The sequence below is a fragment of the Diabrotica virgifera genome, chromosome 10 (genome assembly GCF_917563875.1).
Source record: "Diabrotica virgifera virgifera chromosome 10, PGI_DIABVI_V3a".
Lineage (NCBI taxonomy): Eukaryota > Metazoa > Arthropoda > Insecta > Coleoptera > Chrysomelidae > Diabrotica > Diabrotica virgifera.
This window is the reverse complement of record NC_065452.1, coordinates 117,416,485-117,442,013: the sequence shown is the minus strand read 5'-3', so window position 1 is coordinate 117,442,013 and position 25,529 is coordinate 117,416,485. Positions and strand designations below refer to the sequence as shown.

The 25,529-nt window shown below is 33.3% G+C and overlaps 1 protein-coding gene across 1 annotated transcript in view; it reads right to left on the bottom strand.

Moving 5' to 3' along the window:
- LOC114334447 (fibulin-1) overlaps nt 1-25,529 on the bottom strand; it is a 161,250-nt gene that overhangs the window by 93,874 nt on the left and 41,847 nt on the right. Inside the window, exons 2-3 of the mRNA XM_028284488.2 lie at nt 19,054-19,216; nt 9,338-9,413 (exon numbers count right to left, since the gene is read on the bottom strand). Coding sequence (XP_028140289.1) covers nt 9,338-9,413; nt 19,054-19,216 — 239 coding nt within the window. The remainder of the gene's footprint in view (nt 1-9,337; nt 9,414-19,053; nt 19,217-25,529) is intronic.

Sequence of the window (25,529 nt, the reverse complement as noted above, 5' to 3'; positions counted from 1 at the left end):
TTGTTGCTACAACTGTTTCCGTTGTGTATTTTTTCGCTAGCTCCAATGGCATTCCTTCCGCTATGTATGCTACTTTCAACTGTTCCGCTAATTCCTCTACTTCGGATGCATACACTGCTGCATCTTTGTTTCCTTGCCTTTTCTTTGTTAACTTGTCTATTATCGTTTTCGAATTGTCACCTCTTAATTCTTTCTTCAGTGCCGCTGCTATAAGTGGGATCGTATCCTCTGTAGTTATCAGATTTCTAGCCTTATTAGTCAATCTTGTTTTTATTAATGTTATTGCTGTTTCTTCATGTCCTTCTGCTATTTTTCCAAGTAACTCTAATGCGTCTAAAAATGGTTGTAGTTTCCCTGCGCTTCCATCAAACTCGTTGGGCAATACCTTGCTTGCAATATTCAAAAATTCGTTGATTGTCAGAGCCATGTTTAATATTTTTATCTCTTGTTTTATGTCGCTTTTTCCCTCTTTTATTTCCTCGTCAATTTTTTCCTCTATCTCCTCGTCACTTTTTTCCTCTTCTACTTCTTCGTCGTTTTGTTCTTCCTCTATTTCCTTGTCGATTAGTTGGTGTATTGAACTTGGAACTACTGTCCTTAAGCTTACAGCTTGAAATGAGCGTATAACTTTGTCTCTTATTTTTCCGAAATATTTGTTGCACGCTTCTCTTTGTTTGTCCGATAGCGCTTCCCAATTTTTCTTCGTTAACTGTGTGAATTTGTTATACAATTTAATTAACTGTGTCGTTACTTCTTCTTGTATATCCTTAGATTTAGGTACTTTCTTCTTCAAGACCCTTCTACTTTGTCTTGTTACTTCTTGCGTAATCTCCTCAACTATTTTGATGAAATCTTCCCAAGTAACTTTGTTGCTACTCATTTATTCATAATTTTCTTATTCCTGTACCCGTAACGAACGCATAAATTTGACAGTCTTACGAGGTATAGTAAATATATATGAAAAATATTATGTCAAAAATAGTAAAAATATAGTAAATTGCCATAAAAAAATCAGTATATCACTCAATATAAATCACCATTAAAAAGGGGTCTACTGCTTAGCCAATACAAATGTAATAAAAATCAGTAGTCAAATAATAAATGGATAAGAATCAGCAAAGATAAAATATGTTGGTAAATATATAAAAAAATCATATAAAAATCAGTATCAAATAAAATGTATCATTACGTCCTATAATAACTAATATCAGGGTTAAAAAAAATTCTGTATATTTTGATAAATATTGGTATCATAAGGAAATTAAAATAGAATAATTAAGTAAAAATAGGTAAAACTTAAAAGGTAATGTGCGTCTTAAATGATAATTACGTTAATATTACTTTATACTTTATATTTTATATTATACGAATCAGGAAATACCATAAAAATAGATAATATGGACTCACCACTTTGACCGTCTGTGTTCGTATCACCAAAAAGTTCTCGCTGCACGTTCCATAGCATTGTCCCACGATGTTCCATATGGTAGTTCCGTCTCCATTCCATTCCATTCAGCTCCGCGTCGGCCTGATGTCTCCATTATTTCCATGTAGGTACCACACTGTTGTCTAGGGTGGTCGAGGTGCCGGAACATTGACGTTTTTCTCCATTTCTATACTCGTCCTAGACTGCTAGTTCTGAGTTCTCGCCTGGTCTTGGATCGCCATATGGTGGCTCCCGCCTTCTGAGCCACCCTGGATACTTAGGGGTGGTTACCCCGACTATGAGGGTTGATGTAGTAAATATAGTTCATTGTTAAGACATTTATTTACACGTTAAATATATCACAGAAAATAACTGGTGGTATATTATTTACTTGAAATCGATGTTACCCCGTCGAATCTCAACTGCTCATTGATTTATCTGTTCTCGTAAAAATATAATTAAAGTCGGTTATTGTTTATTTACTGTTTTGGTAAGCCGAGGTGACCGTGATTTAAAGTGCTGACTGTTAATAAACACCCACTGAATATTATTGCAACTCGACCTTGTATCAAATACTAGCATGCAAAACTAGGTTACTCGTATTTATTAAACAAACATTACCACGGGCATTTAATTATTAAAAGGTTTATTTGTAATATGATGTTTATTGAGATGCTGTGTATCCCAATTCAAATGGACAAGGAAATATAGAACCAGAAATAAACAGCAGGATAATGAGTGCAACAAAATTGTATTATGCGCTAAATAAAAGTTTTATTAGGAAGAAAGAAGTAAGCCTGAAAGCAAAAATGAAAGTGTTCCAAACTGTATACGAGCCGGTGCTACTCTACGGTAGTGAAACGTGGACAATGAATGACAGCATCCGTAGTAAAATTCAAGCATGCGAAATGCGATATTTACGTGCGGTATCCGAGGTGACCAGACGTGATCGTATAAGAAATGAAGACATACGTGAAAGGTGCGGTATTGGAAAGACCTTAGACAGACTTGAAACGCAACAGTTATCGTGGCTCGGACATATGACGAGGATGGGTGAAGGTAGAACTGTAAAGAGGGTATGTAAAGCGGCATCCGACAACAAACGAAAAAGAGGCAGGCCAGCAAGAACGTGGAACGCAGATATTGGAAAGGCTTGCGTAAAAAGGAATATTGGGTGGAGAGAAGCAGAAAGACTAGCTACTGACCGAAAGGCATGGAGACGTCTGATTTCTCCACTTACCTCGACACCGTAAGGTACAAGAGAACGGCTTAAGTAAGTAAGTAAGTAAGTAATGCAACGACATTATTTTTAATCTGACCACCACACGTGTCTGAATAAAATTTTACTTCGGTTTTTCCATAAAGCAAGTGTGTTAAAAAATGATTAAGGCAAATAGCAAGTTGCTTTGGCTGATTCTCTGTTACCGTGTCATGCACCGTGAGGTTAAAGCTCCACAGCTGCCTCTTGTGGAAAGAAACTGAGGTTGTAAGGTAAGGGGTAGGCAGGCACTTTTGCAAGTCAAATGCATAAACTCTTTTCGATTGATTTTCTTTAGCAATTGCTTTTTCTTGACTTTCTGCTCATAAGCAAATTGGGCCATGCTATGATGTTCGTCTCTTTCGGCTATTAATTGGATTTTAGTTTCTCCTTCTGAGGACAATTTAATTTGTACATTAAAATTGTCACATTTGTGACGTGTGCTGCTTTGGTTTTTTAAAATCTAAACTTAAATCACGAAAGGTTTTAGTGTAAATAGTTAGGCAAGCAGAAGATGCTCGTCCTTCCTTACACAAATCAAACATTTTTAAAATAGTCAAATTGGACAGTAAATTTTTTTATTAGTTCGATTTCGACAATAGTGGCTCTCGTAAGTGGAAAATGACAACATATATCTGCTTTAGATTGTACATTAGTCATAAAATGTCGTGATGTAATAACTATAAGTATTATAGTTAACCAGTTATGCACAGTGGCCAAAGTGGACCAAAAGACGTCAACTCGAGTTAACCTGTTAAGCACAGTAAACGATTATTGGTCATAACTGGGCAGGTAAATTTAACCATTTATTTCCTAAGATATTATTTTTTATTAAGTTTTTAGGTAAGTCGACTTAATCTAAATAGTACATCAATTTCAAAGATGGACAAAGATACACATACGTATAACTTTGGCTAGAGTTCTTTCACAGCTTAACTACTTATTCACAACATCTGAGAAGTCATTCTGCACCCATTGGTGCACTTAACCCATTTTGGCAAAAAATCGACTTAAACACTTATTCACTGGAGTAACAGATATATAATGAAAGATATATTCCAATTTCAAAAAAATGTAGATAACGTTGTTTGACACTAAACCCTCGCTCTGTAAATCTATATAAAATATTAATAATAATAAAAAAATCTGGAGAGTGTACCAATAGAACAGGGTGGGTTCCCTCCCCATCGAAGCAACACAGATCAAGTAGGTACTCAGTCTTATCACACATATTAGGTGCGTTCGCGGGTACAGTTGACAAATTGTCGCCGACAATTTCTAACCTTACTTAATATAAATAATACCGTTAATATATAAATATACAAGGTATATTTACTTTTAATTAATATTAATAACGAATTATTAAATTATACTAAGTAAATATACCTTGTATATTTATCTATTAACGATATTATTTATATTATTTTAAAGAGCGCATGCGTGTTCTGACAATTTATCCAATTTTCTTACAATCTCAGGTACCCGCGAACGCAACTAATATAAGTTGGTTTTCTACGAAGTTTTAAGACTACGGTAGCTTACATTGATCTATCTGCTGCTTACGATACAGTATGGAGCGACGAACTTATCTTTAAATTGCTTAACACCATACGGTGTAACCAATTTGCTACCCTACTAAACAATATGCTGTAAGATAGACGTTTTCAAATAATAACTGGATGCAGTAAGGGCAGGGCAGGGTAAATGGGCTCCCTCAAAGGTCGGTGCTTGCAAAAAATCTGGAAAATTTTAGAAGGTATATTTACTAAGTGTCTACGATGAAATGCAGCAAACATAATTCTCATTCATAAGAAAGGTAGCAAAGAAGATATAAAAAACTACAGATCTATAAGTCTACTACCAATTATACAGGGTGTTTGGTAAAGAATGCGCCATAGCTTAAACTTAGATTCCTGAGGTTAACATATGTCGATTTAAGCTAACTTACCTTAGTACAAAAGTTGATAATAACCGAAATACAGCGTGTCAAAGTTACACTTTTATTTTATTTTTTCTTGAATATTTCCTGACAGGCATGGGATAACAACAGGAAATTTGGTATGCGGGGTTTTTTGGGACGAGAAATCTAAATTCGCCACCAAAAATGACGTATTACCCAGAGGTTATCCCACAACACAAAAATTGGTTAAGATATCTTCTTCTTCATGTACCATGTCCTTTCAGAACGTTGGTTACCATCATAGCTATTTTAATTTTATTCACTGCCACCCTAAATAGCATGCTTGTATCAACACCATACCAATCTCGCAAGTTCTTCAACCATGAGGTTCTTCTTCGTCTTGGACTGCGTTTGCCTGCTATTTTTCCTTGCATAATATTTTGTAGCAACCTATATTTGGGACCTCTCATTACATGTCCGAAGTACTCCAGCTTTCTCTGCTTGATGCTTTTTATGTTCTCAGTAGTCTTGCTGAGACGTTCTAGTATTGTGGAGTTTCGAATCTTCTCCACCCAGGAAACTTTTAAAATTCTTCTGTAGCACCACATTTCGAAATCCTCAAGGCGATTTAGATCGATTTTATTCACAGTCCAGGACTCGACACCATAAAGTAAGACCGAGAACACGTAGCAGCGAAGTAAGCGGATCCTCAATGCCAATTTTAGGTCTTTGTTACATAACACCTTGGACATCCTTCTAAAAACGGCTCTAGCCTGCTCTACCCTAGATCTAATTTCGCCGTGACTTTCTGCGTTACAATTTAGTTGCTGTCCAAGGTACATGATTTTATGAACTAGCTCAAGTTTGGTCTTATTTACATATATAGACGGTTTTATATGCTGCTGTTTACTTATTACGAGTATTTTGGTTTTCCATATGTTCAGATTCAAACCTGCCTCCCTACAATTCTCAACGACACTATCAAGTATTGTTTCCAGATCTTCTTGACTAGAAGCTAGGAGTACTGTATCGTCCGCATATCGCAAATTATTGATGACTTCACCGTTCACAAGTATTACTTCTTGTTTTTCAGAAAGAGCTTTTCTGAAAATTATTTCGGAGTAAACGTTGAAAAGCAGTGGTGACAAGAGGCATCCCTGCCGTACTCCTCTTTTAATATTAAGAGCCTGTGATTCCACACCATCTACTAAAACTGATGTTGTTTAATTCCAATATAAATTTGCAATTATTCGAACATCTCTGCCGTCCAATCCTATGTCTTTTAGAGCTTCGATCAATATAGAGTGCTTAACACGATCAAATGCCTTTTGGAAGTCAATAAAACAACAGTATATGTCTACAGATACATCTCTACATCTTTGAGCAAGTACGTTCATTCCAAACAATGCCTCTCTCATTCCAAACTCGTTACGGAAACCAAACTGTGTGTCATTCAGGTATTCCTCGCATTTATTGTAGATACGACATACGACCATGTATTACCTTCAGAAAAAATTTCAATAAATGGTTTAACAAACTGATGGTTCTATAATCAGCACAGGTTTTTGCTGTTGTCTTCTTAGGTAGAGCTATAAACAGTGAATTAGACCAGCCATTAGGAAGTTGTCCGCTGATATAAATGGTATTGAAAAACGAAGTTATAGCCTCTAAAACATTGCTATCATTTATAAGCTGCATACATATTTCAGTTGGAACTTCATCAGGACCAGCCGCTCTGTCATCTTTTGATGATTGTATGGCTTTTATTAACTCAGAGCGTGTTATTACGGGTCCGTCGCAGTTAGTAATATCGGGTGGTGAACTACTCCTATCGTCTTTGAATAGGTTCGTAACGTAATTTTCCCATTCTTTAAGTTTGTCCTCTACTTCAAATATTACTTTACCATGTTCATCTTGTAGCAATGCAGTTTGTTTCTGATTGAAGTTAAGATATGTTAAGATATGGCTGTTCAAAACTTGCATACACTCGTGATTAGTGACTCGTTCAAGCTCTTTCAATTAGAACCCTTTCAAAAATAGACACTTTCAACCGGTGAAACTTACAGGTCATAAAAAACAGTTAAGTAATTTGTAAAGCGGAAATGATTAGATTAATTTGGTTGGGGTGCTAAATAGGGGTAGATTTTCACAATTAGTTTTAAAAAACTTTTAACTGGATTTTGAGCGTAACTCGCTTAGTTTTGATGCTACAAACTTTTATAAAAAAATAAAAATAAAGCTTTTTTAAACATTTTAAAAAATTTGTAATGAGTTTTCCCCGAAAAGTCCTTCATTGTTTGGTTATTTCACGTTGAAATATTCGATTTGGAATTTGACGAATAAGAACAACTTTTCATGAGCTTTTGCTGGGTCAATAGACTTCATTTTTTTCCTTTCTTTATAAGCTACATTTTTGCTAAGATTTTTTTTTTCGATCAAATACTTATTTTTTGAGTTCTATTGCGAAAAGCCGCCTGAAAACGAGTTTTTTTGTTGAACAATAAACATTTTCACTCGTAAATAACTCGAAAAGTATTGACTTGACCACTTCGGTGGTGACATTGAATATTATTCCGTATATTTTACGTTCATTTACTGTGCTATAACAGATAGGTATAGGTTTTTGTTACACATGTCGCATTTAGTAATTTTTAAAGGGGGCCCCATTTCAAATTCTGCGGTGGAGCCCCGATAGAGTTTGTTACGCCATTGGTAATAAATGATTAGTTTCTAAGAAGAGATAATGTCCAAAGATAATTGCTAGATCTCGTTAAGCAGAAAAAGGTTTCATACTTCTACGAAATAATAAATATAATCTAAATATCATCTTGATGGGTAAAGTTGAAGGTCGAAAAGGCCCTGGACGAAAGCAACATTAATGGTTCAGAAGTATAGGAAATTGATGTCAATACGAAAATAAAAAAAACGGAAGAAGGCTCTTTGTACCTACGTGTGTACATTTGACAACGAGCGTGAGCCCCTACACTCTAAATATCGTACGGCACCCACAGAAGAAGGCACTGTTTCTTGATTTTGGGATTAAAGTTAATAAATATCTCGGTACCCTACTCAGGGGTCACCAATTGGCGGACTGCGGTCCGCATCCGGACCGTGAGCTACTTTTGTGCGGACCGTCATTAAATTCAGTATATGGCGTTTGGCAATTTTGAAAATGTTTGGCCATGAAATTGTATATTATGTTTGACTCAACTTATGTGTGCGAAGCAGCTTTATCAAGAATGAACTTTATTAAAAATCGGTACAGATCTCAGCTAACAGATGAATATCTCAACTCCCCAATGAGAATCAGTTGCACCAAAGTCACTCCAAACTTCAGACAGATTGTATATTATAAAATATGTCATTTTTCTCACTGATGATTTAATTTTATAAAGAATGAAACATTTTCTGATTCGTTTTTTTTTGTGGATTCCTGTTCAAAAATGTCCCCTTAAACAATCAGAAGGGGCCCGGGATGCCGGGCAAAACAATCTTTTTATACAAATTCAAAATTACCTTTAAGCCCCGAAAATTGTATTTAAAAAAAAGGTCTCGTGTCATTTTTTTCAAAAGTGGATGGTTTTCGAGTTATAAGCGATTTAAAATCTAAAAAATGTGAAAATACCTACGCATTTCTGAGGTTTGAAAACTCATATGTAAATTATTAGTTTTCAGGTTGCCAAGTGCCTAAATTGAAGTTTATAAATTCAATTTCAATATTCTAACGAGTAGACCGTTGTTTTTTAATTGTTAATTATGCGAGTCCACTCGACTTTTAAGTCGCCGCCATCGCAATTTATGGTGCGTCTCTGTCGGACTAATTATACATATTATAGTAATTATGCAAAAAATGCCCAGCAAATACTTCACATTTATTAAAATTTTATAATTTATTATTAACATATTTTTTTCTTAATGATTTATTTATTTATTCAATTAATTGTTACCAATGTGCTAATTAAATACGCCAATAAAAACAAACATTCGAAATTGAAATAAACCCCGATAACTCATCAGAATCTTGAAATTGAATGTTTAAACTTCAATTTAATCACTTGACAACCGCAAAAATAATAATGTACACTTGAATTTTCATGCTTATTCTGAAAAAATGCTTATTTTCGCATTTTTCATTTTATAACTCGCTTAAAACTTGAAATCTATCAAGTTTTGAGAAAAATGACAGAAAATGTTTTTTGTTTAAGATGACCCAAAAATGCTAAAAACATATTTTTGGGAGCAAAAAAGGTGATGTTTTGGATTTATTAAAAAACTGTTAAAAACAATTTCTGCCTAAAAATTTCGCACTGCATCCTTCTGATTTGTTTACCGAATTTGAACAACCAGACAAGTAGTGTTAACTCCGGACCCCGGAAGTGTCATAGGTTTTCGAAACGGACCCACAGGAAATGTAATTAGTGACCCCTGCGACATAATCACCGGTATTATACATTTTCCTAGTCATCTTTCTGAGTCTTCTTTTTAGCAATATTGGTACTTTCCACTTGGAAAATTTTTCGTTTTTCCCAAAGTTATTATCTTTCGATTATTGTCCGCTGTAATAGTTTTACTCAGTTTACAACTATTCCTTTTTATATAGTCGATTCCCCTGAATGTCTTGTCGACTTTCTGTAATATCTGGCAAAGTCGTCCATTTTTTAGATTTAATATTTTGAAGTTCTAATTTGTACACACAAAATAAAGATAAAATGTATGTATATGAGACTTGTTAATAATATTATAAAGCACCTACCTTTCTGACACCATCAGTGGCTGAACAAGAAACTCCATTAACTGCATCAATTGTTCCCATTTGACAGTCTTTTTCTCTAAATTAATAAAAAATAAATAAAAACATCATAAATATTGTATTATTTTTATCTAAATTAAATAACTTTTTTAAGTAAGCTTTCGACTATTATAATTTTTATTGCTTTGGAAAAATTATAATAATCCCTATTCCACGAACATACGCCTGTTTTGGATTACTTCGACAACGAATATTTTACTGTGCAAAATAAGAAAAACGAAAGTAAATTGAAAATTACATTGTTGTTTATTGAAATAATTATTAGCGCCATTTACTTTAGTACTTCTTATGTTGCACAGTAAAATATTCGTTGTCGAAGTAATCCAAAACAGGCGTATGTTCGTGGAATGGCCCATACCCTTACAATTAACAAAAAAATAATAATACTCAGATATAATAAAAAAAAACAAAGATTAGATTTTTGTGTACGGAAACACAAAAATAAAATTTGAACAGTATTCTGTAACTTGTCTGTTAGGGATAAGATAATTAAATTTTTTTGTCTTAATAATTAAGTTTTAATTATGGCCAAAGAATATGTTTATTTTCAAGATTTTTTTTACTTTAAACAAGTCGTTTTTTATTTTTAAATTAAGAGTTTTTGTATTATCATACTGGTGATTTTGTTAATCTGGTCGTGATGAAGTAATCAATAGTTTTTTAACGAGAATGGGGGCCGTATGCTAGCTCATGTAAAAGGCCATTACAATTATCTATTCTGTAATATAAACATTGACATAATTATTTGTACAGGGCGGCAAAAAATTTAATTTAATTAATTTACACAACAAGCAATGTATTTTTTTACAGTTCTCAGAGTACTTAAAATTTAGAGATCATTTCAAAATATTGAGAGAAATCAATAAATTGTCTTCGCAAAAAATGGAAGCGAACCATTAAACTTAGTTTTTTGTGCTCTTTTTCAATGTTCAAACGGATTTTGAAAATTTCAATATACAGGGTGTTGTTTCAAGGTCATTCTTCCTTTATATTTTTTTGTTAATCCAGACCTGGATTTTTGTTGTGATTAGTATCTGGGTCGTTCCGTCGTTCCAATGTAGTAAATAATTATTGATTAAACTCTAACATCGAAGTAAAACAACTTCTATGTAATAGGTATACCTAATATAATAAAATCCTAAAAAATCCCAATGGGTTGTAAAAAATGTGTTCCTAACAAACGTTTCCGGACCTATCGGTCCATCATCAGTGAACTCATATACTTGCTAACTTACCCCAGAACCAAACAATGGTTGTAATTATAATTCAATCTACATTCTAAGGCAGCGGTTCTCAATGTTTTTGAGTCATGTACCACCAAATACTTGTTATTATTTTTGGTACCACCTGAAATACCTATCTAGCTAGGCGATGTAATTAACTATAATAGTGGTGCTGACTTTGGCTGTTTTTGCGTTTTGTGTACCACCTTAAATAATGATATGTGGTACATGTACCACCAGTGGTACATGTACCACAGATTGAGAACCGCTGTTCTAAGGTATTGAAATTGAGAAGGCTTATCGCCGATGTTAGTAGATAATCTCTGGGAACATGGTGAAACCTTAAGCGAAAACTTTAACAACTTTAGGGTTTTAAAAGGGTAAATTTTAGGGTAAAAATTACTAAATTTAATTTTAATCTTAAAAATTTTTAGATCTAAATGATAAAAACTAAAAAAATTAATTTTGCTACACATTTGTAAAATTTCGAACGCTTTATTAATTTTTTAATTGTTATTTATACCTTCAAAAATTATAATAAACATCAAAAAATCATATTGATTTGTTAAAACTAAAAAACATGGTTACCAAAAACGTATGTATGTATATTTAACTATAAAAAGCGCTGAGAACGCCAGAACTACATAATCAGTCCTGTGATGAATCACTCGCGTTAAGTATAACTTAAGACTTAAAGTTATCCTGTTGTTAAGTTATAATCCTCGAATTGGTATGATGTATCATATTTAACTTAACTACTTGCGTTATTTCTTAACAGTTCTTGAGTTATCTGATATATCAATTATTGTCACTTTATAACGCGACGTTAAACATCAAGTTATGAGATAACTTCGTAGTTATGTTAAGGATTGTAAGGTTAAGTTTATGTTTTGAATTGTTTTTAAATAGAAATCAAGTGAATATTTAACGTAGAACGCTGCTTCAGGTTGTCCCAGGATCTTGTGCGGCATTTTATTAATTTAATAAATCAAATTTAATATCAACTATAAAGCAGCACAAAATTATCAAAAACATAGATCTAAGATATCAAATAAAAACACGTAGGTAATAAAATTAAAACAATAGTAAAAATGAAAAAGAAAGCTAATAATTTAAAAATAGAAGGGTAATGCAATTTTAAAAATTAACACAAAAATTAAATGTAGAGATACAATTTGAAATTTTTATTTATAAACATCCAAGGGTTTTAAGTACTGTTCTTTCTATGTACAGTGAAACCTCGATAACTCGGATTAATCGGGACCGCGGCCGATCCGGGTTATCGAAAATCCGGGTTGGCCGAAGAATATGGTAAAAATTAATAAAAGACGGTATACTTACAGATAAACTCAGTTATAATTGAAATAACATGAAATATATATGCACAGTACACATCTAAATTACGTATAGTTGTATAGAGTATTGTTTATTTCTTGGTAAAAAACTCATGCGTAGACAAAAAACACGCAAACACAAACCTATCTGAAGCACGATTACAGAACGGAAGTGAAAAATACGACTGTACTACACACAATACGGTCACAATCGGAACAATGTTATGTTATTTAAGAACAGTGGAGACAAAAAAGAATTTTATAAATAGTTTTTTAGTCTTTTTTGAACAATGCTAAGAAAGTTTGAAATAAATAAAGGAATACAGGTGCCTGCTGTTTCCGATAATCCGAGACAATGAACTTCGATCTGCCGCCGTGTGCCACGAGTCATTTTTACTATCGTAGGTATAGTTCAAATTACACAAATCCACATTATCTCTCAAATATTAGGTATATTACATACATTTTTATTGTTGAAATGTTTGTCTGATGAGAATCGATCCGAGTTAACCGGACTTGCGGGTTATCGGGGGCCGACTTATCGGGGTTCCACTGTATCTACTTTTAGGATTCACCACCGAACTGCCACCGAACCACACCGAACAACGAACAGCTGTTCGGTCATCGGTAGCCTAGCCGCTAGGCATCTAAACATTCCGTATATGTATTTGGAACCTAGGAGTTTTCTATTGGTTCGTTGCAGCACGCGGTCATATTTTAACCAATAGGCGGCGAGGTTCCAAACGCATATACGAAATGTTATTCGGTACCAAATTCATATACGAAATGTTAAATATTCGTACACCGAAAAAGATAAGTTTTCATTAGAGTCTGTTAAAAGGAGATTAATTTTAAAATACTTGTTACTGTATTATTAAATAAAAATAAAACAATTATAGTATTTGGAATGTTATTTGGTGCATAATTCATATACGGTATGTTAAATATTCGTAGAACAAAAAGAAGATTTTTATTAAAGCCTATTAAAATGAGACAGGTTTTTAATAGTATATTATGCAACGAGCATTTAATGATGGTCATTATGAAGCGAGTATAAGGGATACAAAACGAACCGTTTAGTGACGAGTTTCGTATAGAGTACGAGCTTCATAATGATAATTATATGCAAGTTGTATACACGATTTTTTCTATGATCATTCACAAAAAATATATTCAAATTTATTAATTTTGTAACGCAAACAAATTAAGTAGTTTGTCAGTCTGACAGTTTGTTTACATATTGAGAACTGTCAATTAGTATGTATTTGATTCGCCATTGGTTATTGCGCGTGTGCTACCTTTATCGCGAATATCGTATCGCGATTCTATTGGTTAAAAATCTGTATCCTAATGAAAATATGTATCATAATGAAGTTCATTATGATACAGGTCGTGACATCATAATTGATAATATATTATAGTATGAGAATAGAAAAATTATTGTTAATGTATTATTAAAGATCCACAAGAAAAAAGGTTTTCCTGTAGTTGGCTGTATACCATATAATATAAAAAACGAATAAAGTCCTTTATAAAAAGTCTATATTTAAAATCCCTAAAAAGGGCTACATCACAGAACTAGTTTTCGATTGGTTGACCAATCATCATCAGTGCTTTCCTAAAATGAATATAACCTGATAAAATGATGCAAAGGTTTTAAAATTTTGACTACTTTTAAAAAAAGTTGTAGGTTATACTCACGTCACCTTACCATGCTAACTACGAAAATATAATATTACAAATTTTATTTACATATATTACATAATTACAAATATATTGGTGGTTAGGGTGTAAGATCACGTGAGTATTACGTACAACTTTTTTTAACCGTAATCAAAATTTTAAAACCTTTGCACCATTTTATAAGGTTATATTCATTTTAGGAAAGCACTGATGACGATTGGTCAACTAATCGAAAACTAGTTCTGTGATGTAGCCCTTTTTAGGGATTTTTAATATAGACCTTTTATAAAGGACTTTATTCGTTTTTTGTATAATATGGTATACAGCCAACTACAAGAAAACCTTTTTCCCTATGGATCTTTAATAATACAGTAACAATAATTTTTCTATTCTCATACTATAATATATCAATTATGATCACAGATCACAAACAGAAATCTTATCTATACGTAAACATACGATGGGAACAAATAAAGGTTCTTCTCAGAACCAACTGACTAGAGATCTCGGACCGTGTATCCGAGTCTGTCACCTTAACATCGAGGGCATAAGCCAGGCAAAATGCCAAGTGTTGCAAAAAATCCTACACGATAACGACATTGACCTGGTTGCCATACAAGAGACCCATACTGAAGACAAAGTCCAGCTTGATTTAAGGGGAAAGATACCTGGCTACGATTTACTGGGAGCCACCTATGATAAACATTACGGCGTCGCAACCTACATTCGCTGCAATATAGAAAATGGTTTCCTACTTTCTGCTTCCAATGAAAATAATATACATGAAGTAGTCACCAAGATTGGAGATATTACCGTAGTTAACATATACAAACCTCCAGCCACTACATGGAACCCAGAAGTGCTAAAGACTCATCCACATCCTACTATATACATCGGCGACTTCAACAGCCACCACGAAATGTGGAAGTACACCACGAATGATGAAAATGGGGAGGCACTAGTAGAATGGTCCGAAGAGCAAAACACATACCTAGTTTTTGATGCCAAAGACAGAGGAACATTTAAATCAGCTGCATGGAGAAAAGAATATAACCCAGACCTATGTTTTGTCTCAAAAGATACCAATGACAGACCACTAACAACTGCGAGAAGTGTCCTTGCAGACTTCCCACATACTCAACATCGTCCGGTGCTTATCACCATCGGAATATCAATTCCAATAATTAGATCATATCCTCGACCCAGGTGGAATCTTAGAAAAGCAAACTGGAAGAAATTCTCTGAACAACTAGACCGGACCTTGAGCTGGGTCCCTCCAACCAGCAAACATTATGAGAGGTTTGTGGGCGCAGTAATAAGCACTGCCAAGAAAACCATCCCTAGGGGGTATCGCAAAGAATATGTGCCTGGATGGACTGAAACATGTGAAGACTTATACACGAAGTTTCTCGAAAGTGGTGACCGAGAAATAGCCGATGAGCTTTTACACAACATCGATACAGCTAGACGCCAAAAATGGATAAAGACTGTCGAAAACCTTGACTTCAAAAAATCAAGCCGGCAGGCATGGTCCTTGTTGCGGAAAATTGGAGGAGCTAACCAGCTGGAATCCAGAGAGTCTAAAATGTCTCCTAACAAGGTTGCCTCCCATATAGTATCTCTATCCAGAGCTCCACGAGATCGAACACATACTACCAACGTGAAAAGAGACTTAAGGGCATTAAAACAAATGAACAGAACGAACTCCGAATATTCAGCAAGAATACTTATTTCTGAAATCACACATGCGCTGAAAGAAATGAAATCAGGTAAAGCACCTGGGTTTGATGGTATCCATCCAGAGTTCTTGATACACAGTGGTGCATACACGAAACAGTGGCTTGCAATGTTCTTTAATGATATACTTCAGTCAGGTAACATTCCTTTCTCACTTAAGCGAACAAAGATAATTGCAATTCCGAAACCGGGCAAATCAAACGATAAGCCAGAAAACTACCGCCCCATAGCTCTACTCAGCATGGTATATAAACTATTAGAAAAGCTTCTCCTCAACAGAATTAGTCACAGGATACTAGAAAATGTCCCCATTGAACAAGCTGGCTTCCGCCCTCATCGAAGCTGTACGGACCAAGTGCTGTCATTAACAACTTTTATAGAAGCTAGTTTTCAAAAGAAACAAAAGACAGCAACAGTATTTATAGATCTAACAGCAGCATATGATACTGTTTGGAGACAGGGATTAATATATAAACTGGCCCGCATTATCCCCTGCAGAAAGATAATTAACCTCATTGACAACATGCTGACCAACAGAGCCTTCCAGGTTATAATGGGAAAGGAGACGAGTAGACAGATGAAACTTAACAATGGTCTTCCACAGGGTTCTGTCCTTGCCCCTTTACTTTTCAGCCTCTATATTGCTGACATGCCTGAAACCGAATCTCGGAAGTTTGGATATGCTGACGACTGGACCCTTGCAACAAGCCACCAATCTTTAGAAACTACAGAAATCACTCTCACGAATGACTTATCCATCCTCAGCGAATACCTTAAGAAATGGAGACTACAGCCAAGTACTACAAAAACTGAAGTATCAGCTTTTCATCTAAACAACAAGTTGGCAAACAGAGAATTGCGAGTGTATTTTAATAACAAGCTGTTAAAACACAATAAATACCCGAAATACCTTGGGGTTACTCTAGACAGAACGCTCACATTCAGAGAACACCTGACGAAAACAGCAGCAAAATTGAAAACACGCAACAATATAATACAGAAACTCTGCAGCACTACATGGGGGTCCACAGCATCAACATTAAGATCCTCTGCTCTTGGCCTGATATATCCGGTGGCAGAATACTGTGCTCCAGTGTGGCTAAATAGCAGGCATACCCACCTGGTCGACACCCAACTAAACCGTACTATGCGTATGATAACAGGCACAATTAAGCCCACCCCTACAATGTGGCTACCTACCCTTAGTAATATAGCACCACCCAACCTACGCCGCGAACATGCATTGGTTAAAGAATATAACAAAATAATGGACAGTCGCCAGCTTCTAGTCCACAACGACATCCCCGATATTCTTGGAAACCGTCTCCGATCCAGGTTACCCCCTCTACAATCTGCTCAAGCGCTGCAGCAATCCAACTTTGACTTAAATACCCGATGGAGAGAAGATTGGGAAAGTAGGACAGATCCGCATTACCATAGTCTACCGGACATCATAGGGAAACCTGGCGAATTTGAACGTCCCCGTAAGATTTGGGCAGCCCTTAATCGAATTCGAACAAACTGTGGAAGATGCGCCGACTCCCTCCACAGATGGGGTAAACTCCCCTCGCCTTCTTGTGACTGCGGCGCTGCAAGACAGACGATCAGTCACATTGTTCAGGACTGCCCACGCAGAGCATACACAGGCGACCCTATAGACTTTGTAATGGCAACCGAAGGGTCAATCGAATATATAAAAAAATTGGACATCTGTTTGTGATGCATTGTATAATGCATAAATCTAACTATATTCTGTGATATACTTAAGCCATACGCTAAATAAATAAAAATCAATTATGATGTCACTACCTGTGTCATAATGAACTTCATTATGATACAGATTTTCAATAAGATACAATTTTTTAACCAATAGAATCGCGATAAAGGTGGCACACACGCAGTAACCAATGGCGAGTCAAATATATCGTGGGCGTACTGGGAAAATCAACTAACTCCATTTGAACTATTTTACTACCATTAAATCCACAAACAGCAATATGTTAACAGGAAAAACCCTATATCTCCAAATTCGTCATCCACCGTGCTTAAATGGGCACATTCAATGACAAAGAAAATCAACTAACTCCATCTTTGTCTAAGTTTTCATAAACAAAATAATGTTTTTCCAAATATTTTTATTTACATTTATGTGCACAACACCTTTGGTTAACATCCTTCAAAATCATATCTCGGTACCAAAAGTATAACCGATTTTTAAGAGGTAATCCATAAGGTGTAATAATGTTTAAATGCGTTTTTCTCAAAACTTTACTTTTGTGAGTTAGTGGATTTTCCGAGTACGCCCACGATATACGCTTTGATAGTTCTCAATATGTAAACAAACTGTCACTGACAAACAGACTGACAAACTACTTAATTGGTTTGCGTTACAAAATTAATAAATTTGAATATATTTTTTTTGTGAACGATCATAGAAAAAATCGTGTATATAACTTGCATTTAATTATCAATATGAAGCTCGTATTCTATACGAAACTCGCCACTATGCGGCTCGTTTCGTATAGAATACGAGCTTCATAATGACCATCATTAAATGCTCGTTGCATAATATACTATTAAAAACCAGTCTCATTTTAACTGCCTTTAATAAAAATCGTCTTTTTGTTCTACGAATATTTAACATACCGTATATTAATTTCGCACCAAATAACATTCCAAATACTATAGTTGTTTTATTTTTGTTTCATTAAACAGTAACAAGTATTTTAAAATCAATCTCCTTTTAAAAGACTCTAATAAAAACTTATCTTTTTCGGTGTATTAACGGTGTAATACGAATATTTAACATTCCGTATATGAATTTGGAACCGAATAACATTCCGTATATGCGTTTGGAACCTCGCCGCCTATTGGTTAAAATATGACCGCGTGCTGCAACGAACCAATAGAAAACTCCTAGGTTCCAAATACATATACGGAATGTTTAGATGCAGCCATTAGGTAGGTATACCAACTTCTCTTTTATAGGTATCAGGTTCTCTTTTTAGACAACTTAATATTTTCTTCCTTGTATAACGTCTAAGAAATAACTCATCTCAAAACGGGGGATGATCCATAACACGGAATTTACGTTTTAAAGTTATGGAGATAGTTATATGTCATAGTTATCATAACTTTAACGCAAACGTCAAAAATAACTTCGGTAATTCATCACAGGGCTGATTAATAGATAAGTAATATAGTCCAGATGCGCGACAGCCCGAGCCTGCATTAACACTTAAAAAATAATAGTTTAAAATAAAATAAGCCCAAAATACTCATAGGAACGAATTCAAGAAGGTTCGAACTTTAATTTAGGCACTTGGTAACCTCAAAAATAATATTTTTACTGGTGCTTTTGGGCCTTGATAATTAAATTGCTTATAACTCGAAAACGATTAACTTTAGAGACAAATTTTACAAGAAACTTTTTTTATTCAGAATGGTCCAAGAAATCCTAAAAAAAATGTCCGGTCCGAAAATATTGATTTTTGCACTTTATTTAAAAAAATTGTTTAAACAAATTAGGACCACTTTCCGCGTAAGCGACTTCTTGAATCTTATTCTGGGGGTATCTCACGAATGTGATTATGAAAAAAAATCTCATGATAATATTTTTTCCAACGAAGCCGCCGCGCCGTTTTCACTTTGTCTAAATAGAAATATTCTGCTTACGACTCACCTTATTTGTTTCTTACAACACATATCTACAGTACCCAAACAAGCCTTTTCGCTCCTTAATCGAGGACCTGCCCACTCCGGTTTGAAGTTTCCACAGTCATTTCCAGAACTAGCAAAATTTGTACCCAGATCACAACACTGCTTCCTGTCCTTTATGTTAATACCTAAAAAGAATTTTGACTGTAAATAGGTACAGTTACTATCACTGAATTGTTTACACCTTAATTTTTATATTGTAATACTGTAAAATTGCAGTGTCGTATTGATTTGATAAATGTCAAAATCAAAAAATTTCGAAAAGTCAGTGCTTGTCAAAAATTTTGTGAGTGTTGAAAAATAAAATAAAACGATATCAAACTTCTATAAAATGGTCAGAATGCATTTGAATGATGCGAAAAAAACAAAAGCAATTGCCAAACTCGAAGAAGATTGGTCACTAAGGCAAGTTGCTGCAGATTTGAATGTGAGCCGTATGTTTAATGGAAAATCAAACAAAGTTGGGATGACTTTCACTTTATAGCGCGGTTGGGCGGTTCAAGAGGGCAGAAGATCTCCGCAGATCAACAGGATGAGATGTTAGTAGATTATTTGAGAGAATCTCCTTTTGCCACAGCTCAAAAAGAGACAGCGTTTCCGGGCAGTACCTATTTGCACTGCACGTAGAAGAATTAAAGCAAGTGGACTGATAAATTGTGCAGCTCCAAGGAAACCTTTTTTGACTGAGGATCACAAGAGAAGACGCGTTGCATTTTGCAATGAATTTATAAACCGTGAAGACAAATTTTGGTCTAGGGTTGCATTTTTCGATGAAAAAGTATTTCAGTTATATAGCAATGGTCGAGTAAGAGTTTATAGGCTGAGAAATTATAGGTATGATGAACAATATACGCATCATTGAAGAAATAGTGGAGGATTCTCGGTCAACATAAATATGGGGATGTACAAGTTTGATACCATATAGAAGAAAAATGAACAGGATTACATTACAAACATATTCTTGAAAACACAATGTTGCCATCGGTGATCCAGAGATTCCCCATCAACGACTTCATTTTCCAACATGACAATTGCCCGGCGCATACGAGTAGAATTTTTCGAGAATGGCTGGAAGAAACCTATGTTAATGTTTTCCGTAGCCTTCCCGGAGGCGAATTTACAAAAGCTAGAGACTATTGTAATAATTCAGTCATGAGGGCGACTGAATTCGAGTAGGTTTTATATGCAGAATATTATATAGTTACATATTATTATATTCTATTTCGGTCCAGAAATTAACTGTACTGATGTATGATTTGTAAGCGATATTTTTGAATATTATTGAGTAAAAGTCTATACTGTTTCAGTCATGTAAGTAAAACTAATCAAGTATTGACTTAAGTGAATTTATTATTATATCATAAAATTTAGTTATATTTTAAAAATTAAAATGAATAATATATATTTGGATATGATTAAAAATTAAAAACAAATGAATAACTACTAATGTACGAGGATATACAGTATGTCCCTGTAAGTTGGAACCATATGGAAAACTTTTTTATTATTGATTTTACGAAAAAAATTTATTCTTCATAAAAAGTTCTGCATGATCTAAAACCTAAGATGCAAAAGTTTTATCAATAATATATGAGGGATGTCAAAAAATATAAATTTCTCTCAAGAGTAAAATATCTTTACATATTTTACAAGATTGAAAATTGTTATTACGAAAATTTGTTTGGACTTAAAAATAATGTTCTAATATGTAATTACTAAAGACTGGATTATATGCAAAATGCATATGCATATATATGCTGCATATTTCTCATGTTTTTCATAAATGCATATGCCTTGCATATTTGGAGATTTAAGAGCATATAAATGCATATTTTGATGGGAATTTACTCTACCCCATTTAAAAATAAGGTATATATTAGTAACATCAACATCCATTAAAATAAAATGTGAAAGTAAATATTTTGCTGTTAAGCTCCTTTGTTGTTGTACCCATAAACATAATGGGCGTTATTTATAGCTGCAGGTATCATTATCCGGATATTTAAGATTTATAGACTTCTCAGAATTTACAAATTACCTAAGTAAATACCGATTATATTTTGAATAACATTACAAATATTACCTGTACTTTCTGCTGGTGTCGGCCAACTATGAATTATTCTGGGAAAACCAACCAAAACGAAATTTTAAGGCAGCGTTGCCAATTTAGCTTATTTTATGCTAGATTTGGCATATTTTTGTGTTGTTTAGCTTATTTATTTCTTGTTTAGCATATAGCATATTTTCTAGCATATTAAATAATATAAAAATTATTTAGTAAAAATCGAAAATCTTCTAATTCAGAACAAATTTTTATGTTGGCCTTACAATTACTAAAACAACTTAGGAACTCTCTCACAGGAACTTGAAACTGATATCAGTGAGTCAAATCTGATTCCTAACAAAAAATGTTTAACCATTCACACATACACACCTACATCAGCAAATCCCTTCGCCTTCAATAATGTTTATATTAGTACTTATGTCTGTGGACCATGAGATTACTATTAACTACAGGATCATGTTTCAGCATTTTTTAAAACAAATAATTTATCTGTACTGGGTTATGCTTGCTATAGGGATTTTTTATTAGTTGATAATGGAATACCTACTGTTGAACTGATCATTCCATCATTCTTGTGAGGTTTGGCAAATACTATATTGGTCGAGTTGGCAACACTGTTTTAAGGGTAGGATAGATTATTTTATTTTATGAATGGTTAGTCTTAAATCAATCGCCGATTATTCAACTTTTGTGATTGCAAGTTATTGACTATACTGTGTAAAAAAATCATTTTATTATTATTGTGAAAATGCCTAAAGTAGCAAGGGAAAAATCAAGTCTTCTCAGAAGTTGGATTGGAAGTAACAATCATCTAAAAGTTATCGACAGTGAAAGTATGTTTTGCACCATTTGTGATAAAAAGGTAAGTTCTCCACTTCAATAGATTTTTAAACTTATCAAACTTCTTTGCACATCTATGTGTCTGTCTATTCTAAAATGACAAACCGTCCCATTTCTTCAAAAACTGTTTTTTAAAGTTCGCAACGGTTTGGCTTATACAGAGCGAGGTGTTGAGAGTGGCCCACCCTGTATACTACGGTACACTGACTGTACTTTATTGTTTGACGATTTCAATTTCACTTTGAGAAATAAAAAAAAATTGGGGGAGGTTTAAAAAGGTTGATCATTTTAATGTAGGTATCTATTTACGAAAACATCTAAAACATCATTATCATTATATTCCAGATTCCATGTCAAAAGAAATTCCAAGTAGTTCAACACATAAAAACTTCACTTCACCAAACTAAGCTATCAAAAAATGATAATAAACCTCGCCAGCAGATTCTACAGAACAGTTTGCAGATTCAGAATACGTCAGTTGGGCAAGAAACCTTTGCAAAGGATTTATGCCATTTTTTTTTGAACTGCAATATCCCTCTGCACAAGTTAGAACATAAATCGTGTCAAAACTTTTTAAAAACTTATTGCAAGATTAAAGATAAACCAGCTCAAATACCAAGTTCTTCAACTCTTCGGAAAAAATATGTCAGTGCATGTTACAAAGATGTGATGACGAGTATTAAAAATCAGTTAAAAGCCGATTATCTTTGGATTTCCGTCGACGAAACAACGGATATAAAGGGTCGACAAATTGCGAATCTAATTGTTGGAGTTCTTAACGACTCTGGCGATTTTAAAAACTCATACTTAATTAGTGTAAAATGTTTGGAAAAAACAAACTATGCTACAATAGCTAGATTTGTTAACGAATCCCTAACAAATTTTTTTTTACCTGATCAAGTACCATTTGAAAAAATATTATTAATGCTTAGTGATGCCGCCTCATATATGATGAAAGCTGCATCCAATCTTAAAATCTTTTTCCCTAATTTAATTCACTGTACATGTTTGGCGCACGGCCTAAACAGAGTTGCAGAGAAAGTTAGAATTGAATTTCCCAATGTAAACACCTTAATAAATAATGTAAAAAAAGTATTTCTGAAAGCACCACTACGTGTACAGGTATATAGGGAGATGCTTCCCGATATTCCTTTACCACCAGAACCAGTATTAACCAGATGGGGAACTTGGCTTAAAAGTGCTATATTTTTATCTGAACACTACGACGACATCAAAAGCGTTATTTCAAGTTTTGATCCGACTTGTACCGCTATTGATAACTGTCAAAATATTTTTAAAGAAAAGTCTATTAAAAATCAATTGTTGTATATAAAATCGAATTTCGATATCATTGAAAGTTCAATTACAAAATTAGAGGCTCAAAATTTATGTCTTCACAATAGTATGTCTATTGTTGATTCGGTTAAACAGAAAATAACAAATCTGAATGGGGAAATTGGAGTAAAAATTAAAGATAAACTTGATGACGTTTTAAACAAAAATGAGGGTTTCACTTTATTGCGTTCAATAAATAATATAATCAATTTTGGAAACTTCGATGAAAATATTAATATGGATCCGTCTCTAATAGCAAAGTTTAAATATGCCCCAATTACATCTTGTGACGTTGAGAGATCTTTTTCTGCCTATAAACAAATATTAACAGATAGAAGACATAATATTAGTTTAGAAAATATGAATCAATATATGATTATTTATTGTAACAATAAAAATATGTAAATTTGTTTTATTGTACTCTTTTTATAATATTAGTTTAGAAAATATGAATCAATATTGTAACAATAAAAATATGTACATTTATTTTATTGTACTCTTATTTATCTTGTGGTCAAAATAAAATATTTTGCCGTTTTATTTGTCACAAAACCTGAAGTTAAAAAAATATATTAAGAAATAATAATACAATTTGGTTTAAATTCAAACCTATTTATTTATTTTTATTATTTTTTATTTATTTATGTATTTAACGTAAACCATAAAATTATTCATATAAAAATAAGTGCATATATAAATGCATATTTGCATGTTAATTGTGCATATTCAGCTTGTTTTAAAATGCATATTGCATGCATATTTTAGACATTTTTTAGTGCATATTTTCCAGTCTCTAGTAATTACATTCTTCTAATTGAAAAAAAAAATTGAAATTCTTTCTCAAATTATCTCAAATCAATTGTCTCGATATTATTAGTTTTACGAAAAAAAAGTTATTCTTTATAAAAAGTTTTGTATGGTCTAGAAACTAAGATACATACAACCATAATTTATCAAATTTTATCAATTTTATACAAGTGTTATCAAAAAATATGAATTTTGTTCAAAGTAAATTATTTTTATAGTTCACAATATTTCAATTATTAAAAAGATGTAATTATTGTATACTCATACATATTTTTTAATTCTGATAAAATTTTTATAACAAAATTTTTCAATATTGTGCAAAATAAAATTACTTTACTCTTGAGCGAATATTTATAAACTGGCGTGACATGCATTATACAAACAACGGAGTGACTACTACTACACGAAGCGGAACGTTAATAGAGAGATATCGCAAAGGCAAACGTTAATATCGTGTCAAGACGTAAATAACGAATAACGGTCTATTTCAACACAGGCATCAAGAGAGTTATCGCAAATGTTCTGGGGGCAGGGCCTAACTTTATTATGACAACCGACTTTTGGGATTAAAATGTAACCGAGAAATTAATGTTGAGGAATACTGTAATTGTTTTTTTATTAAAAAATGAATTTGGATATTGAGCAGAGGTTGACATGTATTTTAATTTTAATGATTTAACCAACAACAAATATAAAAAATCAATATAAAATAATATAAAGTATCTGAATAACTAATATCCTAACCACAAAAAGTAGTCTATTGTAGACAAAATAAGAACCTAACGTGTTTCTAAACATAGGAAACAAGATGATTCACAGTTTTTAGTTTATACAATATGTATCCTATAAATTATTTTTATGTTTCATCCCAAATTTCGAATTAGCGTTAACGTTATTACCGTCCCTTATTTCGACCTAAATAACGGGACAAGTTATACGGTATTAGCGTAATATTTCCTCTGCGCTTGCATACATGTCAAAATAGCGTATGTCGTTATTAACGTGCGATAAAAATGCCTTTGCGATATCTCTCTAATATCTTTCGAAGGTCTTTTTACGTGGACGTGTAGGACGTTTATTTGATATAATCCGTTTTTATAATTTTTATAAATATTAATTTTAAAAATATATTAAATTTCTATAACAGCGGATTTTTTTTTAAATGTAAGGATTACATTACGAATAATATTAAAAACTGCGTTATTAACTGCATAAGAACGTGAGAGATGATACTTAGCGAAGACGATCACTCTAAAGGGTTAAAACAATGGCTTTGTTAGCCATTTTATTATAAAAAGTTTTTCAGAATTACAAAACATGTATGAGTATACAATTACATGTTTCAAATTGAAATACATATTATTGTGAATTATAAAGGTATTTTACTCTCGGAC